The sequence below is a fragment of the Grammomys surdaster genome, unplaced genomic scaffold (assembly GCF_004785775.1).
Source record: "Grammomys surdaster isolate TR1022 unplaced genomic scaffold, NIH_TR_1.0 126187, whole genome shotgun sequence".
Lineage (NCBI taxonomy): Eukaryota > Metazoa > Chordata > Mammalia > Rodentia > Muridae > Grammomys > Grammomys surdaster.
Window position 1 is genome coordinate 5,373,274 of NW_021620993.1, and position 19,350 is coordinate 5,392,623.

Genomic DNA, 19,350 nt, shown 5'->3' on the forward strand with positions numbered 1-19,350 from the left:
AGACCAGATGGTAAGGAGAAGCATTCCCGCTATCTTGCCTCAATTCAGAGGTGTCAAGGAGAGTAAAGGAGTTAAGTCTCTTCACCAAGATTACAAAATTAAATGGCAGAGCTCAGATTAGTGTCCAGGGATGGAGTAGAGCTGGTCCAAGGATGTAGAGGTCAGGGTAACCTTCAGTACCCTCATTGCCTGTGGTGCTTCAGTGATGAGCAAGGCAAGGCATTCCTCAGGCACCTGACTGCTGCCAGTGAGCCAGAGCCACCGTACCTGTGTGACCCATGACCAACATAGCTAGCTGCTCTAAGGGATTGAAGCAGGTAGCAGAGGATGCCCAAGGAGCCCCACTGATACCACCTAGATTTCCAGATGCTAGATAGCCACAGAACATGTTTTGCTTTAGAATGGTATTTCCTTGCCATCTTCCCATTCCTCCCTTGTGAAATGGGAATGTTTACTGTGTTATATATTGGAAATATATAACCTATCCTTTGATTTATAGGGGTTCATAGATTACCTTGAGTCTATGAAGGGACCTGGGACTTTGAAAGAGTGTTGGGACTGTTAAAGACTAAGAAGAAACTAGTCATAAACCAGGGTAAAACTCACTAGTGCTTGGAGACTACCAGCAGCTTCAGCAGAAACTTCAAATTCAGGGTGAGGGGCCAGATTTGATTCCAGTGTAGATCCACAGGTTCTTAGGAAGTTCCATATCTGAGACCAGCTTCAATGAAAGGTGCAGACCCAGTGAAGGGAGCAGATCTGAACTTGGGGAGTTCTAGAACTCACAGTAAAAGCTGAAGACCCATGCAAGAGACACCAGCAGACACAGGACAATATCTGACCCAAATACAAAGAGCCTCTAGCCCTAGATACCAGTCCCACAGAGGGAAATGACACTTCAACTTTATTATAACTTAATCCTCTCCTGAGCATTATAAATGTAACAACTGAAAGAATAAAGGAAATCTGAATGTAAACAACAAAAAAAAATACAAAAGAAAAAAATTTAACTAACATATTAATTCCAGATGGGCAACTCCCAGCACAGAAACAAAACCAACATGAAAAACCAAGATAGTATGTCTTCCTTAAAGATTACTAATTTTACAGTACTGGCTCCTTAATGGGAATGATTTGTTAGAATTTCCAGACAAAGAATTTAAAGAATATTTATAAGTATGTTCAAAGAGCTTAAAGAATACATGAAAGCACTCCGAGAGAACAGCACCAAAGAGCTAATGAAATGATGAGGTAATTCTAAGAAATGAACATCGACTTCAATAAAAAGAACTGCTGAAGAATAGCCAAACTGAAATGATGATAGAAATGAATTCAAGAAGCCAAAATTAAAAGCTTGGTGAAAATCTTCACCAAGAGAATAGATCATGTAGGAAATAGAGTAACTAGGGCTGGAAGATGCAGTACAAGGATTGGATCAGACAGTTAAGGTCAGTGAGGAATTTTTTTAAAAAGTAAACAGAACATGTGAAACTGTTGGGACACCATGAAAACACTAAACTTTTGAACTATGAGCATAAAAGAATACTATACTAAAAGCATAAAATATTTTTTCTTAAAAAAGCATTGATATATGCAGGTGTTTTGCCTGTATACTTGTGTTTCATATCTGTGTTTCATATTTGTGCTGAGTGCTCACAGAGGCCAGACAGGGGATTGGACCCCTTGCAACTGGAATTACAGATAGCTGTGAGAATGTGTTGGAGATCAAACCCTGGTCATCTGGGAAAGAAGCCAGTGCTCTAAAGGTCTAAGCCATCTCTCTGGCTCCATCTAGAAAATATTTTCAATAAAATAGAAGAGAATTTTCTGAGTCTAAAGAATTAGAAACCAAATCATTTACAAAAAGCTTACAGATTACCAAATAAGTAAGATAGGAAAATAAACTCCCAACATGTTTTAGTTAAAATACAAAAATACAGACAAAAGAAAGGCATTGAAAGTTGCAAAAGAGAAGGGTCAAGTTACCTATAGAGGAAGGCCCATCAGAATAACATGAATATTTTACAGAGACATTTTAAAACCAGAAGGGCCTAAAAAAATGTATTCTGAAATACAGCTCTGAAAGAACTGTAAAACCAGATTATTATCCAGCAAAGCTGTTTATTAAAATTGGAGGCGATATAAAACAGTTTCCATGTTAAAAATAGTCTAAAGAGGGCTAGATAGCTCAGCGGTTAAAAGCACTGACTGCTTTTTCAGAGGTCTTGTGTTCGATTCCCAGCAACTACATGGTAGCTCACAACCATCTTTAATGGGATTCGATGCCCTTTTGTGGTGTGTCTGAAGACAGAGACAGTGTACTCACATAAATAAAATAAATAAATCTTAAAAGAAAAATGTCTAAAGAAATTTATGACCACTAAGGCAGCTCTACAGAAGATCCTGGAAGGAATGCTTTGATCTCAAGAGAAATATAAATCGATATGCTGTCAATAATAACTGAATATTAACAGTCTTAATTCTTCAATAAAAAGATTTGAATAGCACACTGGGTTAGAAGACAGGATTCATCTTTTTTGCTGCCTTCAACAAATACATCTCACCACCAAAGAAGATACCACCTTAATGTGAAAGTGTGGGAAAAGTTATTCCACACAAATGGAACTGGGAAACCAAACAAGCATAGCTATCCTAGAAACTGACAAAATAGACTTCAAAAACAGAAGAGATAAGGACGGTCACTCCATCAATACTCATTAATAGAAAAATCCATCAAGAGGACACTATATTCATGCACCCCTCTAATCCTAGTAATCAGGAGGCAGTAGCAAGCAGATCTCTGTGAGTTGGAGGGCAGCTTGGGCTACACAGACCCTATCTCAGAATATACATAATACATACATACATACATACATACATACATACATACATACATACGCACCAAATATGGGCAAACATTTTCTTAAAACATTATTAGATGTAAAGCCACAGAGTAAGCCTAATATAGTGATACTGGGTGACTTCAGTACCTTACTTTCACCAGTAGATAGGTCATTTGGACAAAAACTAAACAGAGAAACACTGGAGCTAAGGGTCATCAAAAATAAAATGGATGTAACAGACATTTATAAAGCATTCCCCAAAACTGGTCACATATTAAGCATAAAGCTAGTCTCAACAAGTATAAGAAAATTGAAATAACATCCTGTATTTTATCTGACCAAAATGAAATAGTGCTGGACAGCAACAGCAATAGCAAATATACAAATTCATGGAAATTAAATACTAAATTACTAAATGATGATGTGTCAATGATGGAATCAAGAAGGAAACTTAAAGAGGTGACAGTTTATAGTGGTAAATGTCTGTATTAAAACATTTTGAGAACTCTTAAACAATGTCGGTAGGCCATAAAGCCTTAGAAAAACAAGAAACCCCAAGAATAGAGGGGAAGAAATAATCAAAAACAGGACAGAAATCAATGAAATAGAAATTTTAAAAAATTACAAAGAATCAGTCAAATGAATAGGGTGTTCTTAGAAAAGATAAAATTGTTAAAACCCTTAAAAATTAACCAGAAGACCAAAATTAATAAAACTGAAAGGTGAAAAGGAAGGTATTATAATAGAGTGCAATATAACTCAGAAAACTATGGGGACATACCGTAAGAATATATATTGTTATTTCTTTTTCTGGACACAGGGTTTCTCTATGTAGTCCTCCTGGCTGTCCTAGAACACCTATGTAGACCAGGCTTGCTTTCAACTCACAGAGATTTGCCTGCCCTCTGCCTTCAGAGTGCTGAGATTGTGCCATCATGCCTGGCATCTTCCAATATTTTTATGAAACTAGTTATTCTGATAACAAAATCAGGTAAATACTGCACACACATGTGCAAAAATTAGAATCATCTCCCTAATTATTGTAAATACAAAAACCCTCAATAAAATACAAACATCACATTGAAAAGCATTTATCATGACCATTTTGACTATTCCAATGATACAGGGATGATTCAATATACATAATTCAATAAATGTAATTCATAATATAAATGGACCAAAAACCAGAAATCCCATGAAAGTCATAGAAAAAGGGCTTTTAACATATTCAATATTCCTTCAAGATCAGAGTCATGGAAAGGCTAGACATGGAGGGAGTATACCTCAATATAATACAGACTACATATAACAAACTTATAGCCATACTAGAGAGAAACTCAAAGCATTTCTACTAAAATCAGGAATAAGACAGAAGTTTCCATTCTTTCCACTTCTATTCCATACAATGTTTGAAGATAGACTAATACAAAAAGAGGAAGGATATCAATAGGAAAAGCAGTATCTCTTTTTTCAGATGGTACCAATCTTATACATGAGATCCTAAAGAATCTACCAAACAAAAATTCTTTGAGCTGATAATCACGTTCAGCAAATGACACACAGAACCTGAGAATAAACTTAACCAAGGATATTAAAGACCTCTATAATGAAAGTTTTAAGACACTGAAGAAATTAAGGACTACACTAAAAGGTAAAAGAGACACCCCCCCATACTCATGGATCAGAAGAATATTGTGAAAAATGACCACCCTACTTAAAGGTCCAGAAATATACAAGGAGGCACAATCAATTAGTCAAAACAATCCTGAATAAAAATACTGCAGAAGGTAACATCACACATGGTTGCAAATTATACTAGAGCAGTATTAATAAAAATAACACAATACTGGCACAAAACAAACACATAGATCAATGGAATAGAATTAAGGGCCAAGATATACGTCCATGCAACTACAGTTAACCTGTAACCAGTTACAAAGATAACAAAAATATTCATTGGAAAAAAGAAAGTATCTTTAAAATGATGCCAGGAAAACTGACAAATGAAATTAAATCCTTCTCACAGTGTGCAAAACTAAACTCAAAATGGATCAAAAACCTCAACTTAAGACCTGACACCCTGAAAATGCTAGAGGAAAAAGTAGAGTACATATTTCAACTAATAGGCACATGAAAGGACTTTCTGAGTAAGACTGATCACACAGGAAATAGAGCAACAGCTGACAAATGGAATCTCATCAAACTAAAGAAATTGAAGTAAGCAGATGGCCTACACAATTAGAGAAAATCCTTGCCAGCTATTCATCTAACAGGACTAGTGTGTAGAATATATGAAGAACTAAAAAAGCTAAACGTGCCAAGCAGTGGTGGCACACACTTTTAATCCCAGATCTAAGTTCAAGGCTAGTTTGGTCTAGAAAATAAGTTCCAGGACAGGAAGGACCACATAGTGAGACAATGTCTGAAAAATAAATAATATAAAAAGAAGACCAATGGAAAAAATGTTATGTGGAACTGAGCTATTTCTTACCTTGTATTCCTGAGATCTTGGCTTCTATTCCCAGTGCACATATTTGCATACATATGTGAACTTCTTTGACTACTATTTTCTCTCAGGCATCCATTTTTTTTTTCCTGAGTTTTGTTTTGCTTTTGTATAGCCCTGGAATCACTTTGTAGAGCAGGCTGGCTTCGAACTTGAGTGCTGGGATTTAAGGTATGCACCACCACTGGTCCACATTCCATAAATTCACCGATTTCTTTTGTGGGTAGCTCTATATAGGTTATTTTCTGCCTCATGTTTTTCTTTGACATTTAATTTTTAATCTTTTTCTTCTTTCACAATGTTTTAATTGTATGCCTTTGGTCACTATGTATGCATTTAGATTTTTATAACTCACTCTCCTACCCAGGATCTTTGTATGAAGCCCTGGCTATCTTGGAATTTACTATGTAGGCTGGTCTTGAACTCACAGAAACCCACCTGTTTCTGTCTCCAGAGCACTGGGATTAAAGGTGTCTGTCACTTTGCCTGACATTTTAAACTTCTTACCTATAAACCCTGCATCTACCCTTCTTTGGTTTCTTTAGATTGAAATTTCTCCTATTTCTTGCTTTTGGTATAGACTGAGAAAATCTGTCTGGGTGCCAACACTGAATTTTACTTGATTAAGACAGAAGTGTTTGGAGGCAAGAAGCAAGGTTAGTTTGATCCTTCTAAAGTGTTTTTGGTTTTAAGACTTATTCTGCCAGTGTTATCCCTCTGTTGGCTGATGCCCCTTTGAGGACTTACTGGTACCCTGAGTGCAAAAGGCAAAAACAAAAGCAAAATTCTTAATTTTTTTTTTTTTTTTTTGAGACAGGGTTTCTCTGTAAAGCCCTGGCTGTCCTGGCACTCTGAAACCAGGCTGGCCTTGAACTCAGAAATTTGCCTGCCTCTGCCTTCCAAGTGCTGGGATTAAAGGTGTGCGCCACCACTGTCGAGCAAAAGCAAAATTCTTATATTTTAACAACCAGGTCATATTTGAAACTTTCATCTGTAATAACTGTGGTGCTTTGGTCCATCTCTAAAAGCAGAGCATGTTTTTAATTCTGAGGCAGCGGAACTCTGTGAGGTTAAGGCCAGCCGGGTCTACAGAGCTAGTTCTAGGACAGCCAGGGATACATAGAGAAATTCTGTTTTGAAAAAAACCAAAATCAACAAAACAAAACCCAAATGGCCAGTCCCAGAAAGCAACTTAATTTACTACTTAAGTAGCCAAAGTAAAGGGATGATTGCCTGTGCACCCAAATATAGACACCATACAAACAGTCCTTTATATAAGACCAACTTCCCTGCCTGCCTGCACTGATTTCCTCCTAGTGGCTTGACTGGGAACTTACTTGCTGCTACCTAATAGTATTTTTGTTTGTCCATACCTTTGAAAAAGACTTTACGACTTGTCAGGTCTTCCATACACCATTATGCATGGAACTTCTCATTGTCTTTCTACTCAGCCTACAAGAAATGCACAAAAAGCCTTGCTTGCTGTTTTCTGGTGACCCACTGCCTGGGCTCATGAAACATTTGCAAATCACAGCTGAAGGCCTGGATGGCTCTTAGCTTGTCTCATCTCTAGAACCTTAGCCACAGTAGCCCTTCCCATACCCTAAGCCATGGATTCCAAGTTGGCTCTGTACAGTATTAAGATCTGGAAACTGCCTTCAGGCAGAAACTATGCCCTCTAGGGGCTCACCAGGTTTCCTTGTCTCCTGAGACGTGTTGCCTATATGGAAACACTGTATGGGAGGAGTCTCTGCAAGTTGGTCCCCTCTTAGGTTCAGTGTATATATGAGAATGTATTATCAAGTGGTCAAAATTCTCATTCATCTCTGAACTAATACCACATTTACCATGGAGGTGGATCCAGAATAATGCTAGTCTGGGTCTGCAATGAAACTAAGGCATTTTCAGTTAACATCTGGGGACAACTTATGAAGCTTCATGTTTAAAACAGACACATTTTAAGCGTAATTACTTCTGCTTCTCATTGCCACAAATGAACCGCCTGGCATGTTGTCAAAACATGGAGCCAAACCAAGAGCTATTCAACCCAGGCAACAGGAATGTATTCAATTTTAAAACAAGCAAAAGAACAATAAAAACTCTTGTAGTGGTAGATGTTGCTACTAACTTTAGTGCCTTTGCCCCCACTCTGAAAAAAAATTAAAACCTTTTAGAAAACAGAATTTGCTGTCATGTTTTGTGTAGGAACCAGAGGAGCTTGTTGCTACTTGGATTTGGGGTCTGTCACATGTTAGCATAGAGAATCCCTGTCTTAGTAGGAAACTTCCAAAACTATTTACACTAAAAGACCTCATTAGCAGTAATCCTGCTAGTCAGATGCAGTGCTCCAAGCTTTGAAGTACAGATGACACTTGCCATCCAAGTACAAGCCTCACTCACACCTGTTCAGCAGATAAGAAAGATGGATTCAATGGTATCAGCAGTGATCCCCACTGTCCACTTCATTTGTTTGGTGTTTTCTCTTCAGTGGTTTGAATGAGAATGGCTCCCTAAAAGGTTCATGTTTGAATACTTACTTGGTTCCCAGCTGGTGGAACTCTCCCGAAGAGGATTAGGAGGTATGGCCTTTTAGATAGGTATAATGGGGTTGAGGATTGAGCTTTGAGGTTTTACAAGACTAGCAACTCTAGTGCCATCCCCTGCCTGCCTACTACCATGCTTTCCGCTATGATAGTCAGACTCTAACCCTCTTAAACTGCGAGCCCCAAATGAAAGACATTTTTCTGTAAGTTGCCTTGGTCATGGTGTCTTATAATATAAAACTAAGACAGTATATAAAGTTCAATGAAAAACTTTCCAGTTAATGCTTCTTTCCAACTATTTCCTTATTTCATTTCAGGCTTATACTGGGTAAAGGAAATAGTCAAACATGAAGCTCCCCTGGAGCCTGCCCACAGGCTCTGGCAGGAAGTCTTCAGCCTCCCTCAGCCAATGACCACTTTGGGCTTTGGTTCCCCACCTAGAAGCAGAATGACCACTCTGCTAAATTGCAAAAATCCTGGCAGCCTCTACAGCCATGAAAAGGGTTGTCCTCAGAACTCCCTCACCACCTACTCTCCTGTTCTCCATCAACTGGGACCAGAGGCTTCTTCTGTCTTCTGGTTTTTTGTTCCTCAAACTGGCAAGTTATAAATTAAGCCTTGATGAGAAAAACAAAGAAACTTGAGGTTTCTAGGAAAACAGAAAGCTCATTCCTGGCAGTGAACAGCATATGATGAGAAAGTGAGGAACTGGCCTGAACACAACACCGAAAGTACTCAAGAGCTGGAGGCTGAGTTCTGAGTGGCTCTGGGTCCCAATTTGGTACTTGCTGTTGGGGTACCCAGACTTTTCCCTCACCATTATAGTCCCAACAGTTCCTGCTGAAGCTACAGATGGAGATCCTGGATTCCTCTTGGCAGGTGGCTTGGTTCCAGAAGAAGCAGAGACCCAGAAAGCAGTGTCTGGAAGACAAGCCCAATACTGGGCCTCTCTAGCCATTTCTGCAACCAGGAGATAAAGCTAGCATCCCTGGGAATAGAACCAGAATCTCTTGCCCTTTCAAGAACACTGTTTATGAATGGTCACATCCCTGCCTGCCTTTCTTTGCACAACTATCCTATGAACACAAGGAAGAGCTGCTTTCTCACCTAGAAAAGGCAGCAACCTGTTTTATAACTCCTCTGGGTACTGATTCATACTTCCTGTTCTCTGGTACAAAATCTTCAGAAGGCTAGGACTTACTGTCCCCTCCCTCTCACAACTGCTCTACTAGTTTGTTAGTGTCACCCTGGGCCTGATGAACTTCCCATCTCAGGTCTTTGTCATCTTCTCCTAGGTGCTGGATGATGACTCAATGTTGGAAAAACATGAACCATGTAGTGTGGTGAGGTAAGGTGAAACTAGAGGAACTCAGAGGCAACTGTGTGAGCTTTTCATTACTGAAGGGATAAAAATGGGACTAACCAAACCTCTTGCACTTTTCAATGCCATTTACTTTGTTCCTAATTTAAACCCGATTAAGCATTCTACTCCAGATCACAAACCCCCTACTCCCCCAAATATGGATAGGTACCTGCATACAAGGCTGTAAGTGACCCTCTGCACTGTGTTACAAAGGCTCAGACTCTATTTCATGGCCTAGTGATCTGGGTATAATCCACAATCCCATCTTGCAACTTCCTGGTACTTCTTGGCATGAGCACGTGAAGCCTAAGCACTTGTTTGGCTGTTGTGTCTTGCTCACTTCTCTGTTCTGATACCTGTACCAGCCTGGTGTCCAGAAGACAACTGAGGGCACCAGGAACCCTGAGACCGAGGAACACCAGAAAGTGACTTTGGGATTGGTGGTCATAGCTCTCTGGGAACAAATATCACCCGTTTGATACCTCCCACCACACCCATCATCCCCAGCAGAAAGCAACCAGACTGGGTCTCCTGCTGTACTAATGTATTCCATCTTTCAAAAAGAAAGACATGATTTTAATATTACTTAACAATATGTTAAAAAAGTAGCCAGGCAGGCCTCCGTGTTAATACGGTTGTACGCTCTAGAACAGACTTGATGGTGTGAGTACTGGGTGGGTTTCTTGTTTTTAACGTTCTCATTCTGCAAGGGGTCTTACACAAGCTGGCTACAAGTCAGGGGGTCAAACACAAACAGCGCAACGTGTACACTCAGAAACAGTAGATTGTGAAAGAGGACAAAGGAGGCCTGCCCGCCCAAGCCCGCCTTGGGTGGGACACAGGGCACGTGGGAGCTGAGGGATGACTGACACCCTGGCGGGGACAGATGACAGGACAGGGCGAGATGCAGAGGCGACAGAGCCACGTGGATGATGCAAACTCGTTTCAAACCATGGCCCAGGCCTCTGAGGCCATGGTGGTGGAGGAATTGGCGGGAACTACTGTTCCATTCCGACAGCACAGAGCTACAATCAAAGAAGTCTCACTCACAGACTATACGCACACAAGCTAACAACGCAGGTCGAGCAGCAAGTTCTCGGTCTTGGGGTATCAGGCTACAGCATCCTGCCCTACACACCCTGGGTGGGTACTGAAGCTCAGGGGAGCCAGTGAGGGGCTTGGCTCTTGAGTGGCGCAGCCCAGCTGCCTCCCACATATCCCTCTCTAGGCAGTCCTCATTCAGTGGGCAGCAAAGGTGGCTTTCTTCAAGCTAAAGTTGGACCAGTTGATGGATAGTCTTTGTCGGTTCTGTCTAGCAGAGTCCAAGCAGAACCTGCCAAAACAAAAAGGCAAATTGTTACAGGACAGAATCTTTACTGAGACTGGAAACCACCAAGCCAACCTATGATTCTTGCTAGCAATTCACTAGGGAGGCTCAGTGAGATTTGAGCTCAAAAGTCTCCATGCTTGGAAAAGTGGTCCCACTTTCAGGACACTGGCCAAGTTAAGTGGCTTGTGTATCTTCTGGTGTTGTCATCTGATACTGTGTTTAGGAGACAAGCAGAAAAGTGGAAGAAAAGCAGCATTTACTGTAGGTGAGAGAGTTTACCAAATATCACTCAAGGGCTCAAGGAAACCTCATGTGTCCACCGGAGAACAGCTGACATCAGCCACTATTACGACTGAAAAAAGGGCTTGGGTCCTGCTACCTCCCAATCCCAGAGGCTCCTTGAGACTGATGTAGATTCTGATGTGCTGTCTAAGCCACTACCTAAGTCATAGCCTGCAGGAGGAACTGTTGGGCAGCATCAGGCTAGTGATCACCACACAAGAGGCAGGATTTCAGGACAGTCCTGCAGCAGGTCTTCCTGTGATACATACCTCACAATCTTGGTCAACTGCATGAGCTCACTCAAAACAACAAATGTGTTCAAGGTAAGAAGCCACCAGCTGGCTCAGCCTCCACAGCAGCCATGAGTCTCAGGAAGGCAGGCACACTGTGGTCAATGTGGCTGGGTATGCAGGAGAGCCACACCAAGGGTCACAGGTAGATAACCACTTGACCAGGACCTTGTGCCACAGGAGCTGCTAGGAAGAGCAGGTGCTAAGCTTAAGGATAAGGTTGCCATTAGCCAGCCAAAACTTCTGTAATTGACCAGAAAGTGCTACAAGCTTTGTAGATCCTATAGACTGTAGCAATCTCATACTCTGCCTCAATGACACAAGCAACCACGGCCATAAAGACTCAGCTGATGTCTCTGACGTTCATGTAAAACAGCATTTAGAGAGTAAAATCCAAAGTTTGTATAACTTCTGTGTATCTGAAAATATCTGTCCCCCAACTCCTTCAGTGTATACATTCTCTCAGCTCAGGAGGAGTCACACGGGAGCAAGGGCAGGCTGGGTCTGGCCCACAGCCTGCAGCAAGTAGATGGCATCAAGGGTGACAGCTAAGCCTATGTGTAAAGTGGAGGTTCTGGACTATGTTAGACTTATTCACAAATTAAAAACTTACTATGATGAAAAGGTTACAAGACTCTGCCCTCCACTCCATCTGTCCTCTGTACATGATGTCCTCTGTCCTTCAGTCTTGAACCACCTGCTAGCTCTGTGAGCCACAAATATTGTAAGCTAAATAGTTTCTGAAAAAGACTACCATTTGGAGATGGAGAGATGGCTTAGTGGTTAAGAATGCATAATAGAGGACCAACAGTTGGTTCCCAATCCATTTTGGGTAGCTCACAGCTTCTTGTAACTCTAGCTCCAAGGCATCTGATACTCTCATCTATCTTCTGTGGGCATAAGCGTACGGTGCATGCACATATACGTATAGACACACACACACACACATTTAAATAAATAAAATAAAAAATAAATCTTTAAAAAAAGTTAACACATCTCTTAGGTAATGGTCAATTTGTTTATTAATGTAGGGAAGAGTATTTTTTAAAAAATAATTTATAATTTATGTGCACTGGTGTTTTGCCTACATGTATGTCTGTGTGAGGATATTGGATTCTTTGGAACTGGAGCTACAGACAGTTGTAAAGCTGCCATGTGGGTGCTGGGAATTGAACCCAGGTTTTCTAGAACAACCAGTGCTCTTAACAGGAGCCATCTCTCCAGTCCCCAGTCTTCTTTTGTTTAAAGAGTCTTATATAATTTCTCATTTTTAACATTCCAGCTCTCATTCGGGGAGCAGAAATTATAATGAAACCTCAAATGATGGTTTTCAGTTGGTCTGAATGTTTGTGTTTAAATTGTGGTCCAATCATTCAATCAGGTACCCGTCACCGCTCAGCTACGTATTTGTCCATTTTGTGGCCTATGTCCAGATGGAGAAAAAACAAGTCTCTGCCAGGGAAGGGCTGTGCCATGTCAACTCCAGAATCAAAGCTCCTTTCTCCTGGAGCTAACCTTCTACACCTCTACTATCTCTTGTCCAACTGTTTCTCACATGAGTAGGCTACATCCCAGTCCCCTTTCTCTACAAAGCAGCAAAGCTGCCTAAAGCCATTCAGGAACAAGCTCAATCCTTTGCAGAGGCAAAGTTTACCAGAGATTCAAGAACTTAAAACACAAGCTGATCCCTAAAAGACCCCCAGGCCCTGCACGTGGACAGCCTCATCCATACCTAAGATCTAGCACCATTAGGTTTGCTATCGCTGGACTGCATTCTGCATGCATTACACATGTTTATACAGGGAACTTGGATGCAGAAGCCTCAGTGTATGTCCCAAATGTAGCCTTTGCTGTTCTGGCATTTGAGTAAGGAAGGCATCAATGCTCAGCAGTAGTTTGGCTATACTGTTTGAGCATCTGCATAGGGAGTCATATTGAGTGCTTATCTTTTACCTTCTCGTTTCTTCTACTTAATAGTGTGCTTGAGTTTCCTCTATAAGGCAAGTCTGTTCAGCTGACTGTCAAGTCTTACAGTGGATGTGCAGACAGTGCTACCCAAGTATCATTTACCAGGCTCTTACTTATCTTGAAATGTGATCTACCTTTTTTGAGTAGACTCAAGTTAGCACCCTGCTACAGCCTCCCGAGTAAAAGAACTAGTGGTATGTATGTACCTGTGTACCCAGATTATGGCTCAAACCCCCCCTCCCCCCCAAAAAAAACAAAACCAAAAAACTTTCCCTATTCTCATTTCAGAAACATTGGTTTTCTTCCAAATTAAAGGTTTTATTTTGTAAGCAGTACTGAAGACCAAATCTAGGTTTCTCTGCATTATACTTGTAACCCAGCCAAAAGCTTGCTTTTGACACTTAAATTCTTTTTCTTTTTTTAGATTTATTTATTATGTATACAGTATATACAGCTGCATATACATCTGCAGAACAGAAGAGGGCACCAGATCCCATTAGAGATGGTTATGAGCCACCATGTGGTTGCTGGGAATTGAACTCAGGACCTCTGGAAGATAAGTCAGTGCTCTTAACCACTGATATTTAATTTTTTTACCCATGAAGCGTTGGGTTTTCAGAATGGTGTGGAACTGGTAGACAATTTCAGCTTTTCTTTTTTTGGATAAACAACTACCATAGCCCCATAGAACTTCATTTCTAAAGCAATCTGCTGATCCATCTTCTGTAGCAAACCAGGTCCAGTATTTTCACCAAGTTATTTCAGGGCTTTTTCTTCTTCACGGCCATCAAAATGTCTCAATGTAAGGCTTCTACAACTTTAAAATGGGTAGGGATAACAGCCTCCTTTTGTTCTTATTCTTCTGGGAAGATATAACCAAACCATACTTACCCTTCTTATAAAATGTAGCATACATGAATGACTGAAATGTGTAATATGGTACTAGGATGTGGAAGGCCCACTAACAGCCAGCCTAGTGCAGCCCCTGCTGCCCTGACAACTCAATGTCAGGTACACACTTCATCAGCCACTAAGCCACACTATTTTGGCTTCAGTACTTCTCTCAGAGCATCTTGGCTTTTCACTGCAGTGTTCTCTATAGTTCTCTATAGTTTTAACACATACATTTGTATCTGTGAACATTTTATTTCTTGAGTAAGGGTCTCATGCTGGTCTTCAAATCACCATGTACCTGACAATGACTTTAAATTATAATCCACCTGTCACTACAGGTATGAATCTCCTCCATGTCTGGTTTTATGAAGTGCTGGGGACTGAATCTAGAGCACTCTACCAATTAGCTATACTCCCTGAACCATAATTGAAAAATAGACTTTATTGAGTCTTAATTCATGAAAAGAGCACAGCTAGATGGTATGAAACTTATTGGCTCTATCCTTGTGGGTCACCTCAATAAAGACACATTGCCACACCCTTTCCTGCTTTGCCCTGTACTGCTGATTCAGCATTAAGAAACAGTAATAAAGGTCCGTCAGTGGATAACCTCCTCTATCATCTGGCAGCATGTATCTTGTGCTGGCCTGGTCACTGAGTACCAACCAAATGGAAAGGAAGGCATTTGGGAGCTGCTGAATTGTGCTCCTTGGTGTTACTGCACAGCTTCCTCCTCTCCATGACTCAATCACAATGTATTTTAACATGTTTTAGAAACACAAGTTCCATGATTACAATGGCTAATCTTGGTTGACTAGATCTGGAATCAACTAAAACCCAAGCTGCTGGGCAATCCTGTAAGAGATTTTCTTGATTGGCTCACTTGAGATTGGAAGACCCATGCTAAGTCTGGGCCATACATTTTAGTGGATATAGGGGAAGGGAAACAGACTGCTTGCTCTCACTCTCACTAGCAAGTCCATATGTCTGTTGAAGCGTTCCTTTGCTGGTATTAAAACCCAATTCTTTAGGATTCCTAAATAGACTAAAGACTAGCAGCTCTCTATGAATGCTCTAAGACTCTAGTACCAGATAGATAGTGGATACATCCAGTTTTGTGGCCTTTCTGCTAGGAGACAGCGATTGTTAGACTAGCAGCACCCTGGCCTATAAGCCACTCTACTAAATCCTCTTAATATATATCTATAGTCATTTATTCTTTTAATATATATCTATAGCCATTCTATCAGTCTCATTTTTTCTAAAGTATTCTTCTAATACAATGACCATTCTTGGGATTCAAGCCTATAGGTAAAATCTGAAAAATTCAATAGCTGCTAATTCTTGTCTTTGAACAGGATCTGGGTAAAGCCTTCATTAGTGCTTTGTTGTTGTCTTTAAAATTGTATGTATATGTATGTTTTCACAGCATGTTTGTATGTACACCACATGCATGCCTGGTCCCTAAGAAGACCAAAAGGGGGCATTAGATCCCCTGAATATGAGTTACAGTTGTGAACCACCAGAGGGTTTTGGAAATGAACTTAGGTCCTCTCCATAAGCAAGAAATGCTTCTAATTGCTGAAGCCATCTCTCCAACCTGAGTGAGCCCTTTCCCCCTTTTCTTTGAAACACTCCCTTCATTTTTTATTATATGGGCACATGTATGTCAAAGCACAAGTGTGGGAGTCAGAGGACAATTTGCTGAAACTGGTTCTCTCCCTCTTCCATGTGGGTTCTGGAAATCGAGTTCAGGTTGTCAGGCTTGGCAGCAAGTGCCTGCTTAGCCACCTAGTTGTCCCTCTTTATGATATTTTCCTTTAAAAGCTCTGTAGATTTCTGAGTATATGTCTTGTATAACCTCTGCTAGGTTTCAATTATGGGTAGTACAGTGATTTGGGTATTATGATAAATGTTATCTGCCTCACTCTTTACTACCTGTTCTCTTTTCTTCTTTTTGGAGAAAACCTATGATCTCAAACAGCTAAGTAGGTTCCCTACCAATGACACTTAATCCCTAGCCCATAAACGCTGGATCTATTTAAACTACACTTTTGGATTATTGGTAGTGTAGAGAAAAAACAAGTTAACTTTTATACTGACCCCACACAACTAGCCATTGTGATGTTCCTTACTCTGTAGACAAAAGACTATAAAATAGTTTTATTCCGTCCTGTCAATTTGTTTAAGCCTTCAGTTTCTTTTTTTCTGTATTGGCTAAGAATTACAGCTGGAGGCTGAGCAATTTGGAAAGACACAGTACCTCTATTTTATACATTCTTCTTCCTTTCCCAAGTAGGGAACTGCTACCTAAAACTTTTATTTTTGTCCTATCTCTTTGTATTAGTCTGGGTTCTCTAGAGGAACAGAACTGATTGTGTGTGTGTATGTGTGTGTTATTTATTAGAATGACTTACAGTAGTTCACTTAGTTCAACAATGACTATTAATGTAAAGTCCAAGAATCCAGTTCAGTCCACAAGGCTGGGCATTTAAGCCAGTTTTCTGTATAGGTCAGAATCTCAAAGAGGTAAGTAGGCTCTAACGCCAGTGAAGGAATGGACTTAACAGTGACAGTGAGGGCAAACAGGCAAAGAGAGAGCTTTCTTCTTCCATGTCCTTTACATAGGCTGCCACCAGAAGGTGTGGGCCAAATGAAAGGAGGATCTTTCCACTTTAAATAATTTAATTAAGAAAATAATCCCTCACAGCTGTATTCATACACTTGGGTTTTAGTTAATTCCATATTAACTACAACTGGTAGTCAAGCTTACGACCACGAATAGCTATCCCATTGTTAGAGTATACCATTTTACCAGTTGGTTGTTTCTTCACTGGTCAATATTCAAGCTCTATTTGTTTTTCTTGTTTTGTTTTTGTGACAAATGTCTCATAAACATTTGCCTTGGCTGATCTCAAAATCACCTGAGATCTGCTTGCCTCTGCTTCCTGAATGATGGGATTAAAAAGTCATGTGCTACACCTCTCAGCAATACTGTAATCCTTTTTGCTTGTCTGTTATTTCCACTTTTCTTTTGTAGCTTTTTAAAGATAATTTTGCTTTGTACATCAGGTTAGTCTTGAATTCACATTCCAGGTGTGCAACACCATGTCTGGCTATTTCAAGTACATCATTACAAACAGTATGCATAAATAAATATGCATTCAAACTTTGTTTGTTTGTTTTTCGAGACAGGGTTTCTCTGTGTAGTTATGGCTGTCCTGGAACTCACTCTATAGACCAGGCTGGCCTCGAACTCAGAAATCCACCTGCCTCTGCCTCCCAAGTGCTGGGATTAAAGGCGTGCGCCACCACCACCCAGCGCATTCAAACTTTTTAATATCATCTAATACAGTGGTTCTCAACTTCTAGGTTGAGACCCCTCTAAGGGGTCAAATGACCCTTCACAGGGGTCACATATTAGACAGCATGCATATCAGATATACATTACTATTTATAACAGTGCCAAAATTAGTTATGGAGTAGCAACAAAAATAACTTTATGGTTGGTGTCACCACAACACGAGGAACTGTAGTAAAGAGTCGTAGCACTAGAGAAGTTGAGAAGCACTGCTCTAACAGCAACTTTTATTCTGATCTATATAATGTGTTCTAACTTACTTTGATTAGTTTTTTGTTTTAAGGCAAGGACTCATGCTAGCCTAGGCGCCTGCAAATCACGATGTAACCCAGGTTGGTCTTGAACTCACAGTGATCCTTACCTCAGCCTCCTGAATGCTGAAATTTTAAGACACTGCATCTGGGCACAATTTTTCTTTTTATTTATGGTTACTGACATATGATTATGTTTACCATATTTCATCATATTCTTGTAATCCTTAGTAGTTGTGAAGCTGAGGCAAAGTCATAGTGGTGGTTCCTTCTTTTATAAAAGATTTATTTCTATTATTTACAAGTATGTGTGTCAGTGGAGGCCACAGGAGTTGGATCTCGTAGAGTTGTAATTGTTACAGGAGGTTTTTGAGCAGTACCTTGTAAATGTAGAAAATTGGTATTGCAGTCCCCTGGAGAAGGCTTGATCCTTTTTTGATTGTTGAGCCATTTCTCCAGACCCATTTGTCTTTTTCTCAAAGGTCTACATCTTTTTACTCATGTGTAGGTCTGTGTATCTGTGTCAGGGTATATACATGTGAGTACAGGTGCCTAAGAGCTGAGAAGAGGACATTAGAACCCTGGCTCTGTAGTTACAGCCAGTTATGCAATACTCACACGAATGCTCAGAGCTGTACCTGTATCTTTGTGCTGAACTAGTATGAGCTCTTCATTTATGAACCATTCCTCTAGTCCCTACTTCTAGTTTTTGGAGAAAGATTTTCTCCGTGTAATCAAGGCTAGCCTCAAATTTGCTATCACCTTAACCTCAGCTTTCCAGATAGCTGGATCTACAGAAATAAATCACAATGCTTGGCTTCAGCCTTGCTGTGTTGACATCTATTTCCAGGTATTTGTGGCCAGGTATGTAGGCTGGTATGGGACTGGTGGCTGAGTACCTACAAACTGAGGCATGAAAAAGGTTGAGGCAGGAAGATCATGAGACCAAGGCCTGTCTGAGTAACTTAGTAGGATCAGTCCTCAAACATGGGACTGGGAAGCAGCTTTTCAATAGGCTATTTATCTGTTCATCTGTCCCACATCACCCTACATTCCTGGCTACAAGTACTTGGGAACCGATGCCAGGACAGCACAAGTGCTACAGTTGAACACTTCAGAATGTAGATTGGGTATGTGTCCCTCTGAAGCTCCTTACAGTTTATAACATCAAAGCAGAATCGAGTGCATTGCCTTAGTACACAACAATCCTGAGCAGATGCTTTAGTAATTCAAGTGTGATACGGTGATATATGCCTGTAACTCTACCACTAAGTAAGTAGAAGCAGGAGGCTATATAGTGAGTCTAAGGGCACCCTGGGCTACATGAGACTTTCTCTTTAAAAACAAGTTAATTAACTACAATTAATTTACTTATTATAAGCTCTTTTGGAGTTTATATAAATGTACTTAAACATGTACAAACAATAACCATTTCACTTCTCCTTCCTTCCTTTGGTTTCTTCTTGGGCTTCAAGAGTTTTCCATGTCTAAACATTAATACATGTCCTGCAGGTCTCTAATAGAGGGTCCACGCTTTCGTCTTTTCTTACATATTACCTTTCTTACATGCCATGTCCTTCATGGTCTCGAAGATGGCTCAATGGTTAAGAGCACTGACTACTTTTTAGAGGACCCCAGTTTGAGTCCCAAACACCCACATGGCAAACTGCCCCCCCCCCAAAAAAAAACTGTCTGTAACTCTAATTCCAGGGGATTCAA

General features: G+C 40.5%; 1 protein-coding gene across 2 annotated transcripts in view; it reads right to left on the bottom strand.

Moving 5' to 3' along the window:
• Positions 1–9,784: 9,784 nt before the first annotated feature.
• Fam193a (family with sequence similarity 193 member A) overlaps positions 9,785–19,350 on the bottom strand; it is an 81,045-nt gene continuing 71,479 nt past the window's right edge. For both annotated transcript variants that reach the window (XM_028758085.1, XM_028758084.1), the window contains exon 20: positions 9,785–10,588. In XM_028758085.1, coding sequence (XP_028613918.1) covers positions 10,495–10,588 — 94 coding nt within the window. In that variant the 3' untranslated portion in view covers positions 9,785–10,494. The remainder of the gene's footprint in view (positions 10,589–19,350) is intronic.